Source organism: Varroa destructor, unplaced genomic scaffold (assembly GCF_002443255.2).
Source record: "Varroa destructor unplaced genomic scaffold, Vdes_3.0 BEIS01000003.1, whole genome shotgun sequence".
NCBI lineage: Eukaryota > Metazoa > Arthropoda > Arachnida > Mesostigmata > Varroidae > Varroa > Varroa destructor.
In genome coordinates this window covers 20,463,770-20,489,947 of record NW_019211456.1, presented here as the reverse complement: position 1 = coordinate 20,489,947, position 26,178 = coordinate 20,463,770, and the positions used below count along the sequence as shown (strand labels likewise).

The following is a 26,178-nucleotide window of genomic DNA, read 5'->3' as shown; positions in this document are numbered from 1 at the left end:
TGTCTGTGATATATAACCAATTAGAATCAAAAAATAGCATTAGTGTCATAGTACTGACCGTCTCTTTCAATTCAAGCACATTATCGGCACGAACCTCTCAAAGGCTGGCCTTGTTCAACAAGTTGTCAACCTTGAATAAACTGAAACACTGATCTAAATATTCTTCGTTTTTTCTTCTCTGAAAAAAGAAAGAAGGTTTAATATCGTCGGGTGAAAACAATGACGATCCAGTCGTAGCACTCACGTGCCGATAAATCTGTTTTTTATTCTATGTATAGTTACTAACTAACTGAAGGAGCGATGCGAGGTGAAATGACTCTGCGGCTAACAGATGTCGTTGGATGTGGTTCTGCTGCCTTATCACTGTATGAGGCGATGTCTAATAATCTATATTATTTAACAAATTAAATATTTTTACTCGGATTATGACAAGTAAGATAACTATAGGAGAGAGGAAAATAACTATAAAAATCATTTAGAGAAAACAAATCTGCAGGAATAATTCAGTTTATTATCGTACACTCGAATATATGCGTATTCAGATTCTATAGATAAACTGACAGAGTAACAGTTTTGAAGATATGGTGTATTAACAGAAATCAATTTTAAAAAGTTCAAAAACACTGCCACGTCTAAAACTGTGTGATAGAAATTTAACTAAATTTTTTGTTTTTTTTTTATCTTCCTTGACAGTCCATTATTATTATTCAAGGATCTTATATACATTCTGAATTAGCAGCGATGGATGCAAGTATCCCTTGCGCCAGACTTGTCTTGACCCATTCAAGATGACGTGATCCATCTGATGAAAATATGTTTAGACAACGTCTTTATTCTAATTTTAAGAAAAGGCCTTCGTAGGGGGACCAACAAGGCCGACACAAGTCGAGCGATAACATTCTCCTCGAAAATGTCTATATAGAAGAAACCACCATTATATTTGCTGCACTCCCAGCAGATTCATCAATCGCAGAAGGCTTTATAACAAACAGGGGAGAGTCACACCGTGCAACTAATTGCTTAGATGATTTCTCACGAATAACTCAATTGGTTCTGGAACTGTAGTCTCGGAATTCTATATAGAAAATTTCGCAATAATTCTTATATTCAAAATATTTTTTCCTAAAGATATGCGACGTCGCCTTTTGTCGCTAGGAACGACGAGGGGCGGTAGTTCGGCGCTTCGTTGTCGATGTGTAGTTTGTTCTCCCGTAGAATTGCAACGAGAAGGTTGAGTGCATTGATAGAGCCCACCACAAACATTACCTTGTGCCTGGGCGGCAAGTCGAAAGCTGCTTCGAAATCGAGGAACGCTGGATATAGCGATATGGCCAATGTTCTCCCGATGTCGGTCATCAGAATCCTGCATGCCATTTCTCTCAAGCGTACTGTTCGGAACACGTGTTGCTCCGTAAAAATGACGTGACTTTTTAAGTAGCTGTACAGTCGGCTGGCTAGCAGTCCGAAGGGCGGGCAAACGAAATGTGTTTTGGCACCTTTCTTGTTTTTTTCCTACCTTGTTTTTACCATGTTCACTTTTACGGGTGGTTCATCATATCAAATAACTCATACTGTCATAGGCTTTCATCTGCAGTCATACGCTGTAGAGTGCCGGTTCGATCTATTTCTAAAAGATTAGATAACGGCTTTAATTTATTTGGTTGGGCTTATAGGGATTCTTTTTCACCACTTGGAGAATTCATGCATAAGTCAAAGAGTTCCTGCTTGCTGCACCCAATGTTGCCCAACAGATTGAGTAGGGGTGCGGATTGTTCCATTGCTTAGATAGAAATAGCTCTCATGTAGACCAGAGTACAAACAGCCTGCAAGATAAGCCAATATTCGATTAGGTTGTGTAAATAATTAATTTCCTATTGGTCGACTAGGCGACTTCAGTAGCCTTGACAAAGTGCTCTTCCGAGTAGACTATCGTGTCAAATTTTCGCATATTTTTGTCACTGGCCGTTCTCTTTAAAGCGTTTTTTTTTCTTTTTGTCTACACCATCGATACCGGTCAAATCACTTATTTAACGCTGCATAATTGAATACGACTGCGCAGCATTTTCGTGCACAATGTTCTACTATTTTTCACTTTGGTACCTTTAAATTCTTCGAAACAGAAGTATTTAATCATAATAACAATAATAAAAGTTCCTCAGCTCTATAGCCCTCAACCCTCAGACCAACGGCTCTTGCTAGTTCGTTTAAATATGACTCACACGCTCCAACGGATCAGTACTTTTATTTTGACCAGATTCAGAAGGCGTACGGCGGTTTCTCAAAGGAATCCTTCATCACCATTTAGTATTATATATTTTGTCTATAGAAAATATGAAGGAAGCCTAGGGATTACAGTTTAACCTAGAGAAATAATAAACACCATAGTATGAAAGCATAACAGTCAAAATATTATTGATACAGTTACACCACAAACCAGATTCATGTTGCAAGATAGAATTCCTATTTCTATTTTTAGGGAGATGAAAATACAGAGCGATTCGACCAAACTTCGAAAACAGTAGTATGTTTATGTTTGAGCTCGATCATGCTACGGTTAGTATTCCGGCCTTGGTTAGAGGTCATTCAAGGAAATACCCATGTACTTACTGAGCCAAATAAAGTACATTAATAGAATATGTATCTAATCACATCATGCGAAATAAACGCGCGTGCTAATATGTTTCTATTTTAATACTTACCATTCAAATACACTGGACTAGCTACACCTTCCGTGAAGCAAACGAAGGTCAATAACCAACCCAGGAAATCTCACCCTACATTGCTTAAGGTCGTGGTCGTTTTTAGCAATAAACTGAGCTAATGTGGTTTTTGAAGCGATGAATAAAGTCATTCCATAGTATAGAAATAGGCACTTTAGCGACGTCATCATGGCGAGAAATAGCAGTTCTACAGAAGGGTCAACTGCGTCACGCTTTTTAACGTCAGTGGATTTTTCTCTCAGCTTCTCAGCGACCGATGCCGCTTGAAGGCACAACAAACTTTGTAAGCTATGTAGGTTTCAGATTTTTGCTTTTACTTTTCACGTTGAAGAGCTATCATGGTCTGGCTAAGACTATTCGAGGCCATTATATGGCCGTTCGCGGTAGCAGATTTGGATCAGCCCACGGGCTTCCCCACCAGTGCTTACTGTTTGTCTTTAAGATTGTGCCACGGACAATCAGTTATACACACTGTTGGTAGGAGTACGCTTATACCATAGACACAAGGAACACATTTTCATAAGTTAACAGGTTAAAGAATAAATTATATTTCCCATATCTTTACGACTTATTGTTCAGCTGAAAAAACGGAGAGAAACGCTATTGACGTCGCAAATAACGAAATATGCGCAGTTGTTAGCGAATATAAGTAGCAACTTTGTGTATATACATATACATATATAATGTATTGCGCGCTTTAATTTAACAGAGCCCTTTAGAAAGATAGAGTGTCCTTATGGACCGCCTCTTTTTCTTTATATTATATTATCTTAAAGCACGCTTTTCTTCTTGCTTCTTGTAGATCACACATGCTGTATATTACCCACATGATCCGCTTGTTTATGGACATTATTTCTCGTCAACTGAATATTACAACGTGGTTAGCTAGAACGGCTTTACATGTTGCATGTAAATCTGGTACCAATGTAAAAAAATACCAAGCGACTTTTTCCTGGGTTACCTAGTTCAACGTATGTGTATTTCGAACGGAACGTACAATAAACCTTTTAAATGAAAAACTCCTACATTAGGAGGCATACAACGTATTCACCTATCTTCCCTGTTTGATCATTGGTTTTACCGGTAATAGGTTGTAGTAAACTCACCCTGTATCTTATTAAAAGACGGATGTTTTTTCATAAATAATTTTTTATTTAAATGTACTAATTGTTTGCGATCAGAGTAGAAAGATCAATACATGGTTACGTCACCGCTGCATGGGAAAATTCACATATGGTTAGTTGTACAACAGGTATAATTGGCTCACTGAGGCAGAAAATGCCACTTACGACGTCCGAGATGTCCTAGCTTGTTGCCTATTTCCAAAAATGCAAAGAACCCAAATACACTAGTGCTGGCAAATATACGGTTAGCGATACGAGACAGAGCGATTTATCCGATGCCATTAAAACGGTGAGAATTTACGACGACATAGATGTATAAACGTTTCGAGGTCGATGTTTGATATAGCCGGTAAGCGTTGCTTTAAGAGCATGAGTGACATGTGCCTAAATACATTCGAAGCTATTGTGCATTCGAAGTGATTTCCTGCATCATGGGCAGTAAGCTTTTGGCCGAGGTATTGGTGGAGAGGTTTAGCACTGCTCAAGTATAGGAGTTATGGTTGTGGTCAACAGTTAACGCAAAAGCCGGGTTTACATCAAGCGTAGGGTAATTATGAATGTCACCCGTTTGGGTAAGCTTACTGAAGAACATGCCGATCCAAACAAAGACATTTCCATCCAAACATGACCTGAGATATACTTAAACTGAAGAAGTCGAATACAACAAAAATTGTACTATTAAGCAATATATTTAGCAATATTTGTCTTGTTTCTGTATTTATTTGGAAACCAGACACACCTCTAACTCAGTATTTACGATCTGAACCCCTTAGGTTGGCGATATTTCGATTTTGCCCTCACAGTTCTGTAGCTTTATCAGTAAAGTACGCATCGTATGATTATTCTGACTGCATCTGCTGCCGACAGCTTCAGCTACGATCAGAGCGGCTGTAAGATTCGTGCGAGGATTGCAAGGTGTACATAAGGATAACTCCGTCTTTTATTATGAATAGAAGCAGCTATACAGTAACGAGGGCAAGCTAATTGATCACGGATTTCCAATCTGAAACGGTCCAGTACTACGAGCATACGAGGTTCGTGCTAATTTATTAGTCAGCGCTTGATTTATTTGCCTATATTAGCTAGTGGTTCTAGTGTAGTGTCAACTGAAACATAAGCTTCTGGTTATAGCAGGTAGATTCTGTCTGTGTCTGTAGGACAACAGACAAACGCGAAGGTTCCGCTCGTCTTGAATCGATATTAGATACCTCTTTACTGCATTAAGTTTCAATGGATTCACCGTTTTTTATGCCTAGTACTTATTCTTAATTGTTTAGCGAAGCTTTTCCATTGAGGTGAAATGTGCCGTGCGAATCGCAGAAAATAGGAGCGCTTTATTTTCCTATAAAGGTGCCTGCATAGAAGTCGTCTTCGTCTGTCTAAAAAGGGGCACTTTACCAAGCAAGCGCAAAAAATGCTCAGTGAATCTGACGTACTTCAAACGTTTTTGTCAAACATTTGCTGCTTTTTTAAGCTCTCTCAAGTGAAACTTAATGCATTGTTGGTTCAAGCCCGTAACATGATCAACTGTTAGTTGTCTTTAAGCAAATATCTATATATATTTTTTTCTTAGAGCGCTTAAAAATATTATTGGATAAAACTTTTTAACAAAGTTTAACTTAACTTGATTTAACAAAACCTTGAGCGGCGCTGTAAAACACAACCTTAAGTTTCGCATCATTTTCCCTAAATAATTCCCAAAAAAATAGGTTGAACTTGGATATAATTCAACACTCTATGGCAGGTTGGTAAATCCTTCACAACAATAGAATGACGTTGTTGCGCATTCGTTCATAATAGACACGTAAAATTACGCATAAGATCTGTCAGGCGACGCAGTAGTCTCGCACGAGCACAACAACAACGACCGAAAGCAACGATAAAATTGCATCATCAAACAAGTAGTCCTCAATAAATGAAGCGTGTTTATAATCTCTAATGGAACGTAAAAAGGACTCGGTTTATAACAATCGTACTGTCTTTCTATAACAACAGCTGGCAACAACGATCCGCCGTAGCCCACATAGGAAATCAGCACAGCGTCAGCTATGGCTCGGCTCCGTTGAAAATCGCTCGCCTCTTTGAGGCGGCAAATCCATCCCAGAGAGCCATTAATCTATGTTTCATCATTTGGCTCAGAAATACCTTCTTCCATCTTCAATTATATTAAATAAATATAAATCTTAATAAAAATATATTAAATAAAAAAATCAATGGCGTTAAACAAAATATCGAGTCGAATCGCACGGAACGACCCAGGGAGATGTTGTGATATTGAGACATTTGATAAACCGTGTTTATATATAGATAACCATGCGAATATATAGATAAGACGTTGATCTTATCGTGAACTTATTACGAATGGCGTTGAATGCCACCTTACCGTTCTGTTCCATACGTACGTGTAATGTCCAACCTACTTTTGTCTATCATATCTGCTTTGAATTGGGTAAAAAGTACTAGCGAATACTATTTGCGCTAAATAAAATGCTAATAGACAATAGTGAGGTGTGAAAAGTTCTAATTCTTCAAATCTAGCATAAACGTCTACTTCCTTTTCAACGAGCGACTTTATTATTATTATTATTATTATAGGTCTCTATATGAAACTTAGTATTGAAATATGATGAGGGATGGGTATGATACAAAGAAACATTTCTACCCGCTCGACCTCTCACGTAGCCATTCCCTAAACATGCCGTTAGAGGTGCCCTTAATATCTACACTATATCAGTTGATCTCTCTGTAACTATATATCTTCTATCTGATGCGCAACATCTAACGCATACGCGCGTACTCGAAATGTGCTTGATTTCGACGCTCATACTATTAGCGCACAGACGAACTCCATAGGGCCCATGTTTTGCCGTGGTCAATATCAAATGCTAACAGTGTGCATGCCGCTGCTTCTACGTTTTGTGGAACGATGTTCAGCATTAACGTCGTCAATTATCTGTGCCTTTGCGAAATCGAATGTTTCAATGCAGAGGATCTGCCGGGATTCGTTCGCGTCTCCGGTTCCGGAGTTGCTTCAGTCACTGTAGTTGTGTGGGTGACGGGTCGGAGATGATGGCAGCTCGCCAAAAAGTACGTGAATTACTTGTTTAGTCTATATTGTATTTACCTAAGCCACGCCTGTCATTAGAGCACAGTACATAATACAATACACACGGGTATAGGTTGAATAATCTGCTGTCACTTGGAGATTCTCTAGAAATTTTTCTTCATAATATGCTTTTGACTAACAAGTGACCTCCAAGACGACCTTCATTAAGCGTTGGATACGTATGCGTCAATCTTCGTACACGTCTATTAAATAAGATTAAGATTAAAAGCGATTATGTTTGCGTTGAGGTTTGCCTATCGTAGTCAGACGTTTTATACTGTAACTTATACTCAAGTTAAATGAGTCTGTTGATTAAATACCAACACAGATGCCACCGTGTTAGGTACTATCCAAGATATGGCCGTAGACCCTTAGCCTTTGAAAAAACCTTATCAAATCCATAAGATGTCTTTTTTCAAAAATTGAAACAACATAACTTGCCTTTGGGAGGGCCCAACCTATAGTCTACACTATTGTCGAAGGAGCGGCTTGTCTTCTCACAAGCCTTAGCATCCTTTAGTTCAAGAAGCAAAAATTCCGTTGACGTGAATTAAATGCATCGTAGATAATTAGTCGTCGTGCTTCTTTAGTGTGCAGAAAAATTTTAAACTAAATATTGGATTTTTGTTTGAACTTAGTAGTTTTACATATTTTTGAGTTCGCCTTTCGATGATTTCGAAAAGGAAGTAGCAACTGAAAGCCTATTTCGTAGAAATAAATTATTTCGCCTGATGGCGTATCGATTTTCAGGATGAACGTATCCCGGTTTATCTCAGGATACGGCCATGTACCGACGGTGTCAACCGCTGCCTCCGCGTCATTGATGCTGCCTCGATGGAAGTACATGCTCGTGAGTTTTAAATATCTTTTGTCCGCTGGAAACAGTTGATCAGTTACCGCATCGACTGACTAATATGTTTGCACACCAACGTAATTGAATATACGAAATTGACTTTGTCATATGTTTTAAGAGCTAAGCCAATTTGACTTCATGTTTGTACGAAACCCGAACATGATTCAACACATATGTTAGATCAAAATCGAATCTATAAGCTGTTGCGGTGTGCTTGTTTTAGCGAACGCGCCAGGCATCGTACACCGTGGCGAGTACAGCCATATTTTTCATGAGAAAGCAAGTCAGCATGAGGTCTTCCTGAAGAGCGCTCTTCCATTAGTAGATGGCATGGTTTATCATCAACGAGATGCGTTGCTGATTGCATATGGCGCTTCCGGGTCAGGTAAAACCCACACAGTTAGCGGAACGATTTCACGTAAGTAGACGATGTTTTAAACGATTTTGTTTGTGAGGAACGAGAAGCTCACGTACTTTCAGTTTGCCCGTTAACAGTATTCTGTCAACCTGTATTTATTTATTATCGAATTTTCCCAATTTCATATCCTACTTACGATTAGCGCTACTAAAATACACTTTCTCTGAACATTAAATAGGGTACACATGACAGTGAAACTTTTCACTAGCTTTCCTGCACAGCCTTTTGTCCACAACCAGGTAATACGAGTAGGATCAGGCACACAAAGGCTGACGCTAATTCGGATGAAGGAGTGCTCTCTCAAGCTATAAGGCACATATTTAAGTGCACCGAGGCCTGCAATCAGCTCTCGAACGTAAGTCGTTTCCCGATGAGTAAACATAGGCTTGCTTTTTATATTTGAGTTTTTGTTACTACGTAAAGCCATAGCATCCATTCAAGATTTTTTTAAATGGCTCAGTGACCTCATACATCTGGATCGCCACGCCATCTTTCATAGATTTCATTGGTTTGTAGTATATAATACTAAGGATCTTACAGGGTGATAATTTCCGTAAATGCATACACGCTCCCGCAGTGCGCATGAAACTTGTCTATTGAGACCACTACTTACGACATCAAATAGTTAACTTTAAGTTCGCTATGCTATGTATAAAGGAACAGTCAAATTTAATTCTACTACGTTAGTTTCCTCTTTCGCTGGTACTTCGCGATATGGTCGATATGCATACAGACAGACCCTATAGGAGGTGAACGAGCATTATCTATTACTTTCGCATGGATGTAGTGATAGACTATGTCTGTCTCATTACACATCTTTTATATCCTATGGTTATTATTCTATTACTTAGTGGATGCCGCGCCGTATCATTTTTTCCTTCAGAAGTAACTCTAATCACCCCCTATTTAATCTGATTGGTATCCAATTAGGTTCGCCCAACGAACTTCGCTGACCTGACCTTCATCACGGCTGAGAAAGTCAAGTCCTTCGAAGTGGCATCAGAGGCGCCTAGCGGCCCCAGCAAAAAAAGCAAACGGGACAGCTGCGGCATTTGGCTCTCAGTAATACAAGTGTACAATGAAGTTGTCACGGATCTTCTTGATCAGGGAAAGCCAAAAGCACTTTCGCTTGCTCAGGTTAGAGTTGTAGACAACATATTACAGTGTCAGATATTTTACTACATTTTATATATCTGCATCTATCTGTTTCATATTACTCGGCTTCTGCCAGTGGGTATTATTTCTTGCTCACACGAGTGCATTCTCGGTAGCTTAGCAATTCTACCCATTGGGACCCACAAATATTAGTTTGTGTCTAAGTACAAGGTTTTAGCATAAATTAAGACAAAACTAATGTCGTATAAATTAAAACGAGTATTTTAATAAGGTTTATTGCATGTGACGACGAAAACATTTCTCACTAAGATGTTTTAATTCGATGAAATTGCTCTTCGCACAAGGCGTTTCCTGAAATTAGTTATTTTAAATTGTTAATAGCTTTCTCATGGTAACTGTGACCGAATCGATGCTGGTGCGTATGTACCCGCTGAAGTCAGACATAAAATATTCTGCGCGGTCAAGTTTTTTGTTGACAGTGGGCAAACAATCCAAGGACACGAAAGAACTCTAAAAAGGTGCAATAAACGTAAAAGATCGAACAAAGATTGACTGCTGGGTTATTTCAACAACTTAGCTGCAACAGATCCTTATATCCACACTCTCATAAAAATTGCTTATACTCTCATTTTGGCTAATTTTCGATTATGCCTTTTAAATATAATCCCTATTGAAGACCTTCTATTTTACACCATAGATTCCAAATCTCTCGTACATATTGGGATAAAACATACGGCTAGTTATATTTCAGTTCAATGAAACAAATCCTATTATCGCGGTGCCACTACCGATCGGAACAGCTAAAAGGAATGTTTTTTATCGATTGGATAGAAGCGCTCACTAAGGACTGACTCATTCGACAGAAATCGAACATGAGGCATTTGATGTTCTGATTCAACTTCAATCGTACCTCTATGATACACTTTGGTACTGCATATATTGCATTTGTGAGACTTACCCTTGTGCTTATCCTGTGTATAGCATTATTAGTGCAGTGCCCAAAGATATTAGTAAACAACAGCATCTTTATAAAGATAACTCCTTTAAAAAAGCAGGATGCCCATAGGAACAGCTATAATATTATATTGATTACATTTTCAATAACAGAATTCCGTCACATGGAATTTCAAATCCGATCAGGCCCCTTCAAACAGGTTCTCCCAGTTCCCTTACACAATCACTTCCAATACAAGCAATACGCTGAGTAGTCGGGACTGTTGGATCAACCAACAGAAAATTATTACTATTACTATTGTTATGCCGATTTTTGCAGGACGCTAACGGACGTTGCTTCGTTCGTGACGCCTCATGGCATAAGGTAGACTCCGACGATATGGCCTTTGCTCTTTTAACCGACGCTAGGTGTAAACAAAAAGTAGCTAGCACAAAGCTAAACGATAGGTCATCGAGATCTCACTTTATCACGTTCATCAAGATTATTCGCAACATCGGTAACGACTTTAAGGTAAACCAGCTGGTGATCGCCGACCTAGCTGGTAAGCACTGATAACAAATTATCAATTTAACACTTTTCTTTTTTAGATTCAATGTAACAACGTGCAGCATTTATGTGTCGTTGATGCAATTGAAAGCACCGATCCATGCAGTGCCTCGGTATGAAGTTATGGGCTGGTGAATAGAATCTTCCTTAGACACTTTCTTTTCCATTTCTGAAATAAAACTTATGCCTTGCTTATGTCTATTGGTACTACAAATTGGCGAAAAAAATACTATTCGAACCCATGACATTTACATGCATCACAAGACTTGCTATGTCTGAATCGTACCAGGCAACGAGCGATCAAAGGCTTCAGGAGGGACCGGTAACGTTCTCCGCCAAGCAGGGTTCATCAACTGCTCCCTGTTGGTTTTGGGTCGCTGCGTGGACGCAATTCGACGGGGATTGCGCAACATACCATATCGCGACTCGAAATTAACACGCCTCTTAAGCCCCTTTCTTGCCGGTAAAGGTTCTCTTCTGTCATTAATTGTCTGCGTGAACCCGCACAAAGACCGCGTTGACGACACTCTTGCAACCTTAAAGGTCAGGGTTGTTAGTTTTTAGTCTTTGCGTTAATGTTCTTAATGCTTTAGAACTCGACGTCTGTGATGCGCTACTACGCAACCATTCTGAAAGCGGCCCTGTCGTTAATTTGGCTGTTACCTAATGTAACGCAAATTTAATTCGAACCCAATGAAGCATAACTCTAACAAAATAAATTTTTTTTTCCCTCTTTTTGAGAAAGCTTTACAGCGTGTATTATATGTATTTGTATAGACATACACATGCTTACTCTACTCGAGCGGATTTACACACAGCGGCCCAGTCGTAGGACCCATGATGCATCAGTTTTGCTATTAGGTTGGAGCCAAAAGATCTGACCCATTAGCTACCGCAACAGACCAAACTAGCCGTCTAGAGAATACAGTAATTTCAACCGAACGGATTTTGCTACCAACATCAATCGCAAACTGCATCATTACATTTTATATTTGTTCATACCTAATTCTACCCAGATAGGCCGAAATGTGGTCACGATTCGTCAGCACATAAGTAGGCCACAATCTGTGTCGATCATAAGCAGCAGTGCAAGAACTAGTCCTTAACATGAACGAAGTATAATCATATCAAAGGTCAGCATGCTTGTTGTAAAACACAATGTCCAATTGAAAATGATGGTGGACAAAGTTAATGTGACTGGCTCAAGACAGCGATTCATTTTTACCGAACTTGACGAAGATTTTAGGCTCATTATGGCCTCAGATCACTCAAAATGCACGGACAAACATGACAGAGCGCGCAAGAGCCCCCGCGTGACGAAAGCAACATCCTGCCGTGAAAAATCGCATGAAAGTTAGAACTCTGAGAACACGGAAATGCTTGGAAGGTGACCACAGGATAAATAATACTATCAATAATCGCCGGTACTACAAAGCCCGCATATGCGCAGATAACAACAACATAGTTATGATCGAGCTAATTCTGAAAACTCTTATACGTTCGACCCACAGATAATCCCGCGGATATCCAGATACGGCATAATAGCACTGACAGAAATACCATCATATGCCATGTAGTTAAATCTCGGCGATATGGGAATAAGACTTGACAGTGGCACCAAGGCCTACGAAGACAATTAACTAATGAATTTTAAATATGACGTCGTAAAATCGTCGACCGAGAACTTGGACAAGATCGACAAGATAATCAACTGATAAGCATAAAGATAATGTCCTAAAAACGATGGTGATCATTGAGCCACTTAAACGACATCACAAAAAAAAAAACGATAATCAAAAGCATTTCCTAGTTTTAGTACTAGTCCGAAACACCCGATGGTAGAAATCTCCGTCAAGGTTATCGTTCAAGGAAAAATCGTAACCGAGACAATCGTCCGTCAAACTAACTATCAGAAACTTGAAATCCCCATACGCGCGGTGCAAGCGACAAGATCATACGGCGAAAATATGTTTTAAAGAAAGCGTCTCAGCAACCATAAAGGACGCAAACTAAGCATACGATGCAGCGGCACACAACGTTGAAGTGATATGGTATGATTCAGAAGATAGCGATGCACACACGCTAGACTCCAGCACACACTCAATAGCAAACGACATTGGCTAGTTCGCCGCCTAGGAACAACTTGCCAAATGACGGTCGGTACAGTAGAAACCTAAATGAAAACCTGAAAAACGTGATCCTGGCACGATAGCGCTTAGCATGTGCTAACAGCGACCTTTCAAACTGTACAGCGGACGATGTTTTCCATGTAACTCAACGTTCTGAAACTTGCTTTCGTTCGTTCGTTCGCTCGCTCAATTAATGGAAAAAAAATCGGTGAATTGAAACCGACGAAGAAAACTTCATCCTACTAAAGGGTGACAACCGCATTGAGGTCGACTGCGATGCGAGCCCACCCACGATCCAAAATGCAAAAGATGGCGAATGCGGCATAAAATGCAGCCGTTGAAGTGGAAATCATAAGTACCAAAAACGGTCGGTCACATAAACAGTCAGAGACTCATAAAGATCCTGAAGCATAAAAACATCAATTTTGTGAATGATTAACAATATTGCTCCGCATATTATCAATCCAGGCTACACCAAACATAACGTCATCGACGAAGGTTTTAGAATTAGTACATGGGCACGCATTGATCGGTCCAATATGAATTTTTTTATTGCTGGGAAGAAATATATGCTTTATGTACACAACCGACGAAGTCTCGAACTTTAGGCTCATCTATTTTCTAACTCAAGATTCAATCAAATACATGAAAAACATGACCGGAAAATTTTTTAAGAAGCCTTTCGGCAGATGAGTTCCCAATGCCACACCTCGCCGCGCACTTGGGGACGTCAGAGCAAAACCGCTAACATCGAATCTTCAAAAATTGTGGCTAAAGGGAAGAGCCAAAAATCTCAATCATGATCTTACCAAGCTCACTAACCCAACACTTATTGTGTTTGTGGGGCGCTATATATTATATATATATTACCATCAAGTCATCATCCCAATTAACAAGGAATCATCTGAAATGATCTACGATACAAAGCTACAACTGAATAAGATTCCACGTCATTGGATCAAGGTACTATTTAGTTCATCCGGCCGAGAGAAACTCCACTCTAGAGGAAAAAGCAACCGAATTACGGGCTATCGTGCTTGGATTCGAAAAAACACAAGATGACGCCATCAAACGATATCATCTTTGAAAAGGACTCGTCAAGAGTTAAACACCAGGCGAAGATTTCAGTAGGTTAGTTAGCATAAAATAATCAGCATAGTCTAGCTAACGACAAAACAAAACACAGCGAAGAGACCCAGTCGAACTCCGAAGGAAACAGCAACATTGTGGAAGGAAAAGTGAACCAACACGAGAAGGAACAATAAAACGGACTAGAGGAGACTGAATCGAAAGATAGATCAAAAGTAACAAAATCGATTAATTTCAAGTCCTACTCGACTGAAGACCTTACCAATGTAAAGGAGACGCTAATTTGGAACGGAGAAACACAATGAGAGCCGCATACAATCTGTACAAGCATACAATCTGGAACCACCAAATCCAGTTGAACTACCACGGCGCAAGCCAGTGAAAAATGCATATTTCGACTAAAACGTTGCGCGAAGCTTTATTCAGACAGCCGAAGAATATTTCTTTACGCAAAAGTGTTATATATGCGACCATCCCAAGATTCGAAAGAACGCGCACTATTTCAGCCACAAGAACCTACGAAAAACGACAGCGTAGAGGAATGCCCGTAGAAAGCTTTTGTTTGAGCAGTCCATTTTCTGAGATGGTATACTTTACTCGCCTCACAGTATACAAGGAGAACAATGGCCCATACTGCAAAGAATATAAAGCTATTTTAGGTTGTCCATCAGTTCGTATATTGCTTCTCTAAGAAGCTCTAGGAAGCATTGATGTGTTCTGGCCTGGCATAAAGTTTAAAAGACAAAAGTTTCTGTTTTTCGTGCAAACATAGACCCACTTTTTTCTAGTTACGTTGGCGATACGCTAATTGCAGGCGATAAACAAGAAGCAATCGGATTAAATCGATTCGAATTTCTTATTTTTAACAAATACTATATTAGAGCACCTTCGACCATATGCGGTGCAAAAAGAACTGTTAGTTACAAGAGAAACCATCTATTATCTCGTATGTTTAAAGCCACTACGTTCTAAACATGTGCAATTAGGCCCAGAGTGAAGGCAAAGAGAAGACATTTTGAATAACTGTGAATCTTAATAATGCGCCTGAATAATAATGCGTTCGTAGGCTTTCAAGAAAGCTCTGCAGAGCTTATAAGGACTTCACCTATACACATCTAAAATTAGACGAGAGGCCATACACATGCCTGACATGAATAATCGCGAGCGCTGTTTTCGTGACTTTGCTCATGTAGTGCATATCACATATTCGCATGCACACTTATATGCATACTTACTTTACTCGGGTAGATTTACTTACAACAGTTATCGAACTTACGATGTATTGACCTAGCCACGCGGTGGAAAGGTCGATAGCCGAAAGAGCAAATCTACAAGCAAGTTTACAAGGGCCCTCCGTAAGTGACTCAACTTTTGCCATGACAGGCTAAAAGTTATTCAGTTATATGCATCTGCTATATATATATATAGCTGACTGAGCCAAGGCGTTTTCACTACTCTCAAGTACGTCACAAACTCCTTATGAGTATTTGCCTAGATAAAGATAGGAAGTAACAAGGAAAAAAAAACGCAGAACTATGAAGACGTATCGATTTGAAAGACCTTCAGAAGGGGAACGTGCTTCATGCGTTAAGTTATGCCATGAGCCATATAATATGATCAATAATAAAAATACTAAAATAATTGAAAAACCAGTGCGAGAGTTAACAGCCAAATCTACTCAAGGCGCTAGGTTCAATAAAGCATATTTTGACAGATTTTTATAGTTTCTTCTTCATAATGTAATATATTTTCAGGATTTGAGAAATGTTAGAAGACTATAATTTGTACAACTTGAATACATCTTTCTTGTAACAGTTTTCAGCGCTGGCTTCAGAGCTCACTCAACCAGCCGAGGTGGTCAAAAGGTTCCAGGAGACTCGTCGAAAATCAGCACATGCCGCCACCTTTTTGCCGGCTGTAGATCCTGAACCAGGAGCGCAACCCATTCAACAGGATGTGGTCACCTTACCAGTACACATTTTCCAGGAAATGCAGCATGGCCTGGAAATGTTAGTACAGCTGAAAGTAGTTATAGTCGAAAGCATGGCTTTTCTAAAACACCTTTTCTTTTCCTTTATACATTTCGAGTTAGAGCCTTCTTCGCACTAGCAAGCAGTAGAAATATTTCTGTATTGTTTCAATCAAGCAGAAGATTGGAGTTAGTTGCAGTAGCATTTAACTTAGTTTTGTAATCATTGCAAGTAGAACATAGTTCGTAGAATTTAAAATAGATAGAAAACTTTAGAGTCTATTTCTATAATATATGTAATTTGATTGGCAGGGGTGAAAGTCTAGCGCGCGAGAATGAGGAAATTCGAAGAAGTCTTCAGCTTCGTGAGGAGGCTTTGGAAAATAGTCGACTTATGCATGAAGACCGATTAACAGCTCTGCGAGCGGAGTATCACTCTGAAGTACGAAAGATTCGCGAGGAACATCGTGAAGCCCGCGAGGTAATCGAAACTGAGCTAAGACAACACTGTATTGAGCTCGAGGCGAAATGCGCGAAATACAAGTGAGTTTCTCTTAATACCAATGAATATTATATTACAGCGGGCTTAAATCATTCATAATAATATTACTCAGTCAACATGCTTCTACGATAAGCCTGCCGAACGTGGAAGTTCCATTTAATCAATACAAAGAAATATTTCGCATTTTTCACTAGCTCTTTATTACGGAGGATGAAATAAATGAAATTGAAAGTCTGACACGGGTGGCAACACGCATGCCAGTATCTAGGCACTCAGACAACGACAAACACGATTAAAGAACCTATTGTGTGACTTCTGCAGGAAGCAGGCGGGTTTGCTGGCAGAAGTCTGCAAGAAGCGGTTGTACCCAGAGCTTGACAGATATCGAGCTCTCTATGGCTCCTTAGAGGAATTTCCTCCGATGCAAGAGGAGGATCTTGCAAAGTACGGAAAAACGTCTGACCCAGTCAAACACGTTCTTGAATGCTCGCGCTGCTGTCTCCTTCAGGTACAACTAGATGACACGTCGCGTCAACTACAGACCAAGGTAAATATCTATACGTATATATTGTGAGTTTTTACAGCGAAAAACCACTCAAACTAGTTGTAAAACTCCTAATAAAAGTACGCTTCATAACACCAACTCGCAGGAGAAACGACAAATAGCTTAGTACTTCAAATAAGGAAGCGGTTTGTATCTTTCCAAGCAATGTTCCCACTGCAGAGCTATGCCACTAATTTCAAAGCAAACAAGCAGAGCAAGTTTTGGTATTTTTCCTTTATATTATGGTTGAATATATGTATTGATGTGCATATACTTTTTTCAAACGCCCTCCGTATTTATTCTAATTTATATAGTTCACTATGTCATTGATTAAATGCGCATATTTGCAATCCGTAGATCCATGAAAGCGAGCGTATGGTTGAAGAGCTACGTTCAGAGAGAGAGCTTCGCGTACTCCTGCAAGAGAAAACGCGAGGATATCAAACAATGTCTTCTCAGATTTGGTCCACAACAATGGAATACACTTGCCGCTCGCGTTCAGCTTCACGAGGCCGTATCGAGCCGCCCTCGTCAGGATACATTGACTCGGGACACATGTTGGACCAAAAAATGCCGCCTGAGGAGTCCGAGTCAGGACGACTAATGGACGAACTTCGCGAGAGATTAATTCAGCAGATAGCCTTAACAGAACAGCTCGAGATTGCATCACGTGATCGCATCGCTGAAATCACAAACGAGCTCAAGAAAGAGCGCATGGAACGGCGCCTTATCGAGATGACAAGAGATCAGCTAGCCAGCAGACTTGATGTATGTGCTTTTCAGTGAAGATTTTATATGATATATGTAAACCTGAACAGAAGTTAACTTACAAAAATAGAGGGATGAATGATATGACGTGGTAGCGTACCCTAGATAGAAGCAATTACCATTGTTGTAATAAAATTCGAAATCTAAAAGACATAAACAAAAAGCATAGTAAATAAATGCGTTAAGACATGAATAAGAAAATAGAAAAGAAGTTCGAAATTATACAACGCTCAGTTGAGTTCTAGTTAATGTCCAATCCAGAGAAATGATTTTCACCTGACCACAAAAACAAAATTTTTTGGTTTTTACAGGAAGCTCTATGCAGTCTTGGATGTGACCGCTGCAAGCAGATTATGCGTCTACGAGAAGTACCACAAACGGCCCCAACACGCCATGTTGTTAGATATCGCACGCCAAAAGTAGCCGTTCGTGAGAGTAAGCTAACCTATACGCCTGTTTTCCGACGGCCATCAGCGACATCAACCACAAGTGGGGCGGATTCACCAAGCATTAATCGAAATATACGTCAGCGACGACTTGTGGTCGGCGATTCGGATTGAACTTGCAACTCGACGGCGAGCTATTAGGCCGAATGACGAAATTAAATGCGGTTTCACTGCGTCCAAAGATCCAAAACAGAGCCACAGTGGCGCGTTGGTGTATTAAAACGGTTCGAAACAGTTACCTTGCACATTTTGTTCACCAATAATCTCTTCAAAAGAGCAATTTATATTTGTATATTATTTGTAAATTGTATGCAAGTGTGTATATATGCGTCTTCACTGTCAAGTAAAGTGGTATTACTACTAATTATGGGTAACAAAATTAGCCCTATTTTAATTTGGATTGTTACGAGTTCATGCGAAATCAAAACGATTATATAGTTAGCGTGACCCAATCGAAGTAAACGAAAATCCAACATTGAGCAATGCGCCAATCTAAGCGGTTTTTTTCTGACCACCTTTGCAACTCTGCACAGACAGAAGCAGAGCGCTTTAGCAGCGTTCCAAAACGACGGAAATCACGTCAGGCGGGTTGTGATAACAAAAATTCGCTGGCATTACAATGTCATTTAGTACATTTCTATGACATCAGTACGCCACTTAGCTTTTGGTATAAAGCGAAGCATGAGTCACTAACTAGATATTTAGATTAAGCTCCTTAGGTGCCAGCCTAATTGTCACAAACTAAAGCATGTAGCAAGCTCTAAATTTTAGTCGACATGTCTGAAAGTGCGTTTCGACTGAAATTCATAATGTTTGAATGTAATATATTGTTGGTGTGAAGATGTACTCTCAAATGACTAGTAATTATCTGATGTAATGCTACGAACTAATAGTAGATGTCAAAACATCTCAAAAGGGTAAAACACGAAACGAATGATAAAGCGCGCTTTTTTTTTTTTAATTTACTTGTAAGACCTAGCGATACGTTGGCTGATAAAGAGACATGAGAAATATATTGTTGTTAGCAAATTAGAGCGTTTCCTTAAATAATAAAAATTTCACCATGTTAGCATAGGTCCGTTGCCCTGATACTCACTGTATACACACATTTCGGTGTATACAACGCCTCTATTATAGTCTTTGCTGTTTCCACCATGTTTTAGCTCTACAGTAACTTGATGATACAAGTAGAGGTAAAGGTCACCTATGAAAGAGCAGCATTTTACAGTCAGGAACGATTCTTCCACGTAACGGAGCCACTTCACAGCAATAGGCATTGTAGAGTGAGCAAATAGTCTAGTTGACAGACACGTCTAAGTGGTGCACGTACCCTTAGATAAGGTGTATTAGTTAACGAAACTGCAAGTAACTGCACGCCTGATGACGAATAAATCACAACAAAGCATCGTTAAAAAATGTAAATAGTAAGCTGAAATAGTATATTCCATTAATCCCAGTCACTAATCGACACAAAAATAACATTTATGCTTAAGTTAATTCGCGTAGGAAGTGAATTTTCCTATATTCAATATCTACTCACGTTCAGGAAATAATAATTACTGTCAGAAACTTAAAAAACCCAAATATTCGCCTATGTCCATGTTTATCGAACCTATAATCTACACGACTTCGGAGGGACCACGAGGTAATAAAAACGATAGTAAAAATAGAGTAATAAATCATAATTAACTACAGTAAAATAAACAGAAAATATGGTTAGTATTTATTTTTCTATTTGTCATTAAAAATATAATTACATGTAAATATTGTACAGTGCATGCAGCAAAAGGTATCTGCGTAACCCCTAGCTGTTTTTCGACAATTATCACATCGTTGAACATATCTTTGTAGAAGCGATTATGGCTGGCTACAAATCATTTCTGTTAGTTCAATAACGCCGTTCTTTCATATTTTCATCATGTGCCACTAGGTACATTAGTCCGCTGGTAGCGCAGTGACTTCAACAAGTGCCCGAAATTCCTGCGGCAGATTAACGAATAGATTTTCTTGCAGGGTCAGAGGCAATACTGGTGGAATAGCCTTTGCGAGAGCGGCCCCGTCAACTGCCGGCAATTCTTGAGTCGAAGTGACTTTTTCCTATAGAAAAACAAACGCAAATCAATGATTTAACAGTTGTAACATACGCTTATTTTTGTTTGTGTTACTGAAGTGAATCAGAAAAAAACATGTTTGTAGGTGGCACTGTTGCTGTGGCGCTTTGGGTGCTAAAATGACGTCGGCCAACTAAGACGTTTTTGGTTTTCCCATTTATTAGAACGGCATAAGCAATTCAAGGTTATAACGTAAAACTTACAACGAGAAGCTCAGTGAATGTGTAATCTAGTTATAGCCTTTTTGAAATAAAACTTTATATTAAACAATAACAAAACACTGAGAATTTTACTAAGGAGAAGCTGGTGGAACATAAACATGTACAGACTAATAAGACTTGGACTTGCGGATTTGTCAACCGAATTAAATCGCCTCTTTTTTCTTTTCGGGGGCCAGCTGCCTGAGATGACGCTCGAAAAGGGATGCAAAATTTTGAAACATTTACTTAGATTATTTTTGGCTTAAATCCTGCCATACAGCTGCCGTATTTAAGTTCCACTGTTTGCTTACCTTGTAGACACATTCGTTTTCATAGCGTCGTCTTTTATGGGTTATTTGGGCATTCTTGTACATTTCCCTCCAGTGTGACCCCAAAACAACTATCGTAATATTTTCTGCTTGTTTACTTGCAGCTCTGAATGCTGCCATGGCAAGGTCCAATCGAGCCAGTTCGTCGCTCACTCGACAGTCTTTTCCATCCTGATCGGCCTAGGTGGTAAAAATATCGAACAAATCTTTGAAAAAATCCAAACTACTTAAAGAAACCAACAATTTTTTTGATAAAAGAAAAATCTGGACTGTTTTTCCAGTTATTGGTCGTTGAATAGAATGTATATCGTGCGATTAATTATAGAACGTACCTGATGGAACTGTGTGGCGCCCCGAAAGGCTGCTTCTTTAAACTGCATTACATAAGCCCACTGGTAACTGCAAGGATGCTCCTTCTTCATATGCTTCCATGCCGTTTCGTACAACTCCGTGGCGCGCTGCGCCAATCGAGCTAGGACACTAGAAGCCTTATTGTCCTGTGAATAGTAAGTGGAACAAAATGACTTTTTTTTTTTAAATTTTTTGCCTACAATCAGTATTACACAGCGAATCGTAATATTGACTTGTCGAGAAAATGTTAACCGGTTTCTAGGTAGATGGCTCCAAAGCCGCAGATCTCAGATAATGTGAGTAATTTTGGATCAGTGTTAATATCATTTAAAGGCTGAGATTTGACAGTAATAGATGTGTTGTCGTGCCATAGCAGTTGTTGTGCCTTTGTGCAGACTTAGAATAGAGGGTTCTGAAGATCAGTGGAATTTCCACAAAAAAAATTTGCTATACTTTACAATTTTATTACGGTTACACAGTTCACAATTTATGATCCAGAAGCGTTATTGGAAAGAATAACCCAATCATAGTTCTGTCGCTTTTGCTCCGGAAACTCCGGAAACATGCCTATTGTATTGGACGACCAACTACCAGAGAACCTAATAAAATCGTACACTTGAGTAGCCACGATATTGCCAAAGATTAAACATTCACTACTGAAGAGGTAAATCATTTGAGGAAAGCTATAAAAAACCTCATTATTCGAGGGCCACACGAATTGATGCAAAATAATTTATACGATCGTATTTCGATTGTGTGAAAATTCACAGGAACGCAATGAAATCAAATCATTTCTCAAACTATTGATCACAAACAACGAAAAGATAATATTGTGCAAATGTAGAAAAAAAATATATATATATATAAATACCTTAAAATCTGTGGCAAACTCCAGACTGACACTAAAGAAGGTGACGCTATGTGTTTGGTGGATTGGAAAGAAATCGGGCAATATGAGTTACCGTCGCTCGGCAGAACGACTGATTCCGACGTTTACTGTCAACAACTAAAAGGGTCATTGAAAAAAGCCATTGAAAAAAGTCGAACGGAATTAATGAACAGAAAAATGCTGTCGTTCGGCACTGTGAGAACGACAGACCATATACATCTTACACTAGCCGGCAAAGACTCAGAGAACTTGGATGGGAAACTTCATTGCATTTGCATTATAGTCCGGATTCTGCACTATAAAATCATAATCTGTTTGCAAAACTTAATCATGTTAACTTAGCTTCAATAGAGCAATGACAAAATCACTTGTCACAATTTTTTGCCCAGAGACCACAATGTTCTACGGTGATCCATATTTATTTTTGGAATATTATTTTAAAATTTAGAAAATATTTACTTCAATTTCATCTTGGAAATTTTCAAGACTTCTTAGACAACAGTACATATGTACTGTTGTCAATTGTCTATATATATATATATAACATTGCAACATAGAATGATGCCATATTGTAATTAGAAATTAAATTATGCGAGTTAAAATATTGTTTGTATTTTCAACGTTAGCTAATATACACTTCGTTATTGTAGGTACCTGCAATGCCTTAAGATAGAAGCACTCTTGCGCCTGTGCCAGGCAAAGATTCTCAAGCGCTTGAAGCGTTCCAATATGCAAGTCAGTTGTGACACCCTCCACTGTGGATACCGAACTCGCGTGACGAATGTATTGGAATATACCCGCACTTCTCTGAAACAGCTTTGCCGCATTTCGTAGACCCTCTTCTTCATTTGGATTGCCCTTACCTGCTGCGTGCTGTGACAGATATGCTGCCAGATTGAAAAACAAACATATTTTCTCGAACGATATTGTTGATTGGGTAAACAACGTGTAGAAAGTTATGATTGTGCCATTGCTAAAAGCATTTTTCCATGTGAATGGCACTTGGAGATGTTGTTTCGGAATGGCCTCTTCGAGGTAATTCAACTGATCAATATAGCGAGACAACGCCTCTTCCAGAGAAAGACCGCTAGCTAGCCTTTGGTGTCCTGAAACGTTGCAAGAGAAGATCATGCAAATAACACTTACAATAAGCTCCTTTATTTTAGAGTTCTTAAACATAGCCAATGGTATTTATGGGTTTCATACAATAATACAAGTGCTCCTCGACTTCTACCACATTTATGTTGTAGGCCTTAAATAAAAATTTTTTTGAGTAACCAGTAATTTATCCAAAAAAAATTTTCGAAAATTCGAAAAAAAGCAAATTCGAAGAACTGTTCGTACGTTCGTTTTGAATAAATATAACAAACAAGGAGGAATAAAGAGGCACTGCACAAAGTACCATATAATAGACTGATGTATAAACACTAATTAATGTAATAATAACACACGTTTCCATCACAAGATATAACGGAAATTACAGTTTCAAAATGTATGCTAATGGAACATACTATGCTTGAAATTTGACACAGCAGTTGCAGGACGCGAACATGTACAAATACATTGAATATTTTTAGGTTCTGATCTTAATTATGCTTGGCTTTCTGCAGTAGAGACAAGAGTGATGGAGATACCCATGACATATAAAAAAAAGCCTATACAATACACGATTCACGGATTGTTGATTTAGCTAACATTGCCAACGTTAGTTAAAGTTCGACTTGCAAAAAGCATCTAGAGGGTTAAAGGAGTGTCTCTAGGTCGAACGGAAATATAGAGACATGTAATTGAGCTCAAAAGCTCCTGCAAGATATAAGTGTCAGTAACTCTCTTAATTGAAATTTAATTGTGAATTTTAATACCGAAATATTAAACAGAGAACACGTCACCTCAATCTCCATTTGAAGCAGCAATCAGGCTTTTTAGTTAGAGACAAGCCTGAGAGAACTATATGGAGCGAGGCTAACAGCTTAAGCTAGCTGATTTCAACGATTTATAGCTTTGCCTGTTATTACTTAACGTTCATCGAACAGGCTATAAATAAACAACCCATAAGAAAATAGAGATATATATTTCAATGAAAACTTAACGCATGTAAAATCTGAACTAGTACACATAATAAAAGAAACTTAAGAAGTCACGCGATAATGAGCTACCCATCAAAACATAGTGTTAGGCCTTCCGTGCTCGCCTGATTATTCAAAATGTAAGTTGAAGTGGCAAGTAGTTTTTTTGGCATTAAAACTAATACACTGAAAATATTTTCGGAAGATTTATACAGTGTCCAACACGCCCATATAGAATGATAGTAAATAATTCAAACTGTTAATACTGCTGCAATAATTAATTCGCTTTTGGATCGAAAAATTAACTATTCGTTTCCATTTTTGATATAAAGTTGATACATTAGTCTGATTTGATTTCGTTTGCTCATAATCTCATTCATAGTTCATAATAATTCATATAAATGGTAAAGTTGCTAACCTGCATTACATTTAAGAAGACCTCGAGGAAAATTTTAGCAAAGTGTAACGTAGCTGAAAAACTATGTACAATCTAAGTATACATAATTTGGCAAAGTTCGCGCAGGCGCATATACGTAGGCCCAATTAATTGTGTGTTCAGTTATTAATACGCTAGACTATTGTTTCGTCTTAAGAAAACAACATTAGGTTAAAAATATCCAGTAGCTGGATTAACATCTCTCATAGCTTAACATCGTTAACATATCTCTCGGATTTCATACGCTGTGCAACTATGGACGATTTATAAGTGCGCATTATAAGAATATAAAGGACTTGGCTCTAGTGCACACAAAATGTTTGTATACAAAAACATGAAAGGAACGCAAAATGACCGATACCACAGACACAATCTGTGGGGCCTTTATGACGAAGCAGCCACGCAGTAAACATCAGAATAGCTTAGTGCAGCAAATTCACCATACCACTAAACCAAGCTATCAAACACAATAAACACGATCTTCGAAAATAAGCATCAGCGGGCAAGTTTTGATCTGTAACGAGTCTTACCAAATATTACCTATTAGTCATCTACTGACGATGCAGGCAGTTTTGCAGCCAGAACAATTTTTTGCGCACGACACAGGTCTGTAGGCATGCAACACGCAATTGCGAATCAAAGGTACACACCTGAAATGGCATCACTGCGAAGGCCATCTAACTTCTTGAGCGAATCCCTAAAATTGTTGCAAACCGTTTCGTCAACCGATGGTGCAAATATATCCCCGAGCTTATCCTGCAGCGACACCGAACCCGTTCGTTTCTCGGGAATAGCCAGGAAACCCGCCATCATACTTCGCTTGGTCAGAATGGCTCCCTCCGCGAGCAGTCTATCTGTCAATCGAAGTTCGTGTTACAAGTGGTCTAAGTAAATTTGCTGGCCACCACCCCTTGCTATCTTTTTCAGCGGTTCGACAGCAGCCACGGAATCAATGGAATACTTAACTAAATATGAATGTTCCGCAGCCATTAGAATCAAACGGGCACACAAAGAAGACGTGTGACGTGTACATACGTACGTACTGAGAACAGAAACAAGACTCTCAAGCTGTGACGATCCTTATATTTCGCTCGATGACTCGTATAGAGGTCTGGTATTATATCCTACTTTGTTTAATGTTCTGATGACGCGCTGTTGTGTAAAGTCAGTCTTTCAACTTTATTCACTGTGGGATACTGCCGCACTCAAAACAACGCCCGAAATGCAATGGCTTACTACATACTTCCAGTCTATAGTATAGCTGGATATGGTAAGAGTAGTGTGATATAGTAACAAATAAAATATAAAAAAACTGCATTAAGTTTCTTCGGAAGATCAACGACTATAATTTCCTGTCCACAATGACACTGATACAACGATAATGACGTGTGATACTAGGTGGCTAAGCAAATGCGCTACAGTTAAACACCTCCTTTGCAATGGAAGCGTGTTTGTTGCAGTGGGCGGCAGCTGACCGTCGCCGTAACAGCTTGCCACGTCCCTGGAAAGAA

At 39.1% G+C, this 26,178-nt stretch overlaps 2 protein-coding genes and 1 long non-coding RNA gene across 11 annotated transcripts; 1 reads left to right on the top strand and 2 right to left on the bottom strand.

Annotated features, from left to right (window-relative positions):
- Positions 1-650: 650 nt before the first annotated feature.
- On the bottom strand, positions 651-3,197 carry LOC147756652 (uncharacterized). The gene is made up of 2 exons (XR_015323771.1): positions 2,700-3,197; positions 651-1,823 (listed from the first exon to the last, which is right to left on the bottom strand). It is a non-coding gene; the product is annotated as an uncharacterized LOC147756652 (long non-coding RNA).
- A 1,420-nt stretch (positions 3,198-4,617) lies between these two features.
- LOC111246949 (uncharacterized) lies at positions 4,618-19,226 on the top strand. Of its 3 annotated transcripts, XM_086984062.1 has the most exons (13): positions 4,618-4,878; positions 6,832-6,931; positions 7,701-7,800; positions 8,027-8,221; positions 8,443-8,576; positions 9,152-9,358; positions 10,611-10,833; positions 11,128-11,381; positions 15,872-16,065; positions 16,338-16,568; positions 16,849-17,074; positions 17,429-17,839; positions 18,151-19,226. In XM_086984062.1, the coding sequence occupies exons 2-13, from the start codon at positions 6,911-6,913 to the stop codon at positions 18,397-18,399; spliced, it is 2,445 nt and encodes an 814-aa protein (XP_086840188.1). In that variant the 5' UTR covers positions 4,618-4,878; positions 6,832-6,910; the 3' UTR covers positions 18,400-19,226. The 3 variants fall into 3 exon arrangements, with proteins under 3 accessions (XP_086840188.1, XP_086840186.1, XP_086840187.1); XM_086984060.1 differs by lacking the exon at positions 4,618-4,878 and having other exon boundaries at positions 6,744-6,931; XM_086984061.1 differs by lacking the exon at positions 4,618-4,878 and having other exon boundaries at positions 6,746-6,931; positions 8,461-8,576.
- A 759-nt stretch (positions 19,227-19,985) lies between these two features.
- On the bottom strand, positions 19,986-26,124 carry LOC111247794 (apoptosis-linked gene 2-interacting protein X 1-like). Of its 7 annotated transcripts, none has more exons than XM_022799189.2 (6): positions 25,703-26,116; positions 25,318-25,521; positions 22,820-23,271; positions 21,258-21,422; positions 20,908-21,105; positions 19,986-20,382 (listed from the first exon to the last, which is right to left on the bottom strand). In XM_022799189.2, exons 2-6 carry the CDS (start codon positions 25,478-25,480, stop codon positions 20,221-20,223), a joined length of 1,140 nt encoding a protein of 379 aa, XP_022654924.1. In that variant the 5' UTR covers positions 25,481-25,521; positions 25,703-26,116; the 3' UTR covers positions 19,986-20,220. The 7 variants fall into 7 exon arrangements, with proteins under 7 accessions (XP_022654924.1, XP_022654925.1, XP_022654922.1 ...); XM_022799190.2 differs by having other exon boundaries at positions 25,318-25,517; XM_022799187.2 differs by having other exon boundaries at positions 25,707-26,116.
- Positions 26,125-26,178: the final 54 nt, after the last annotated feature.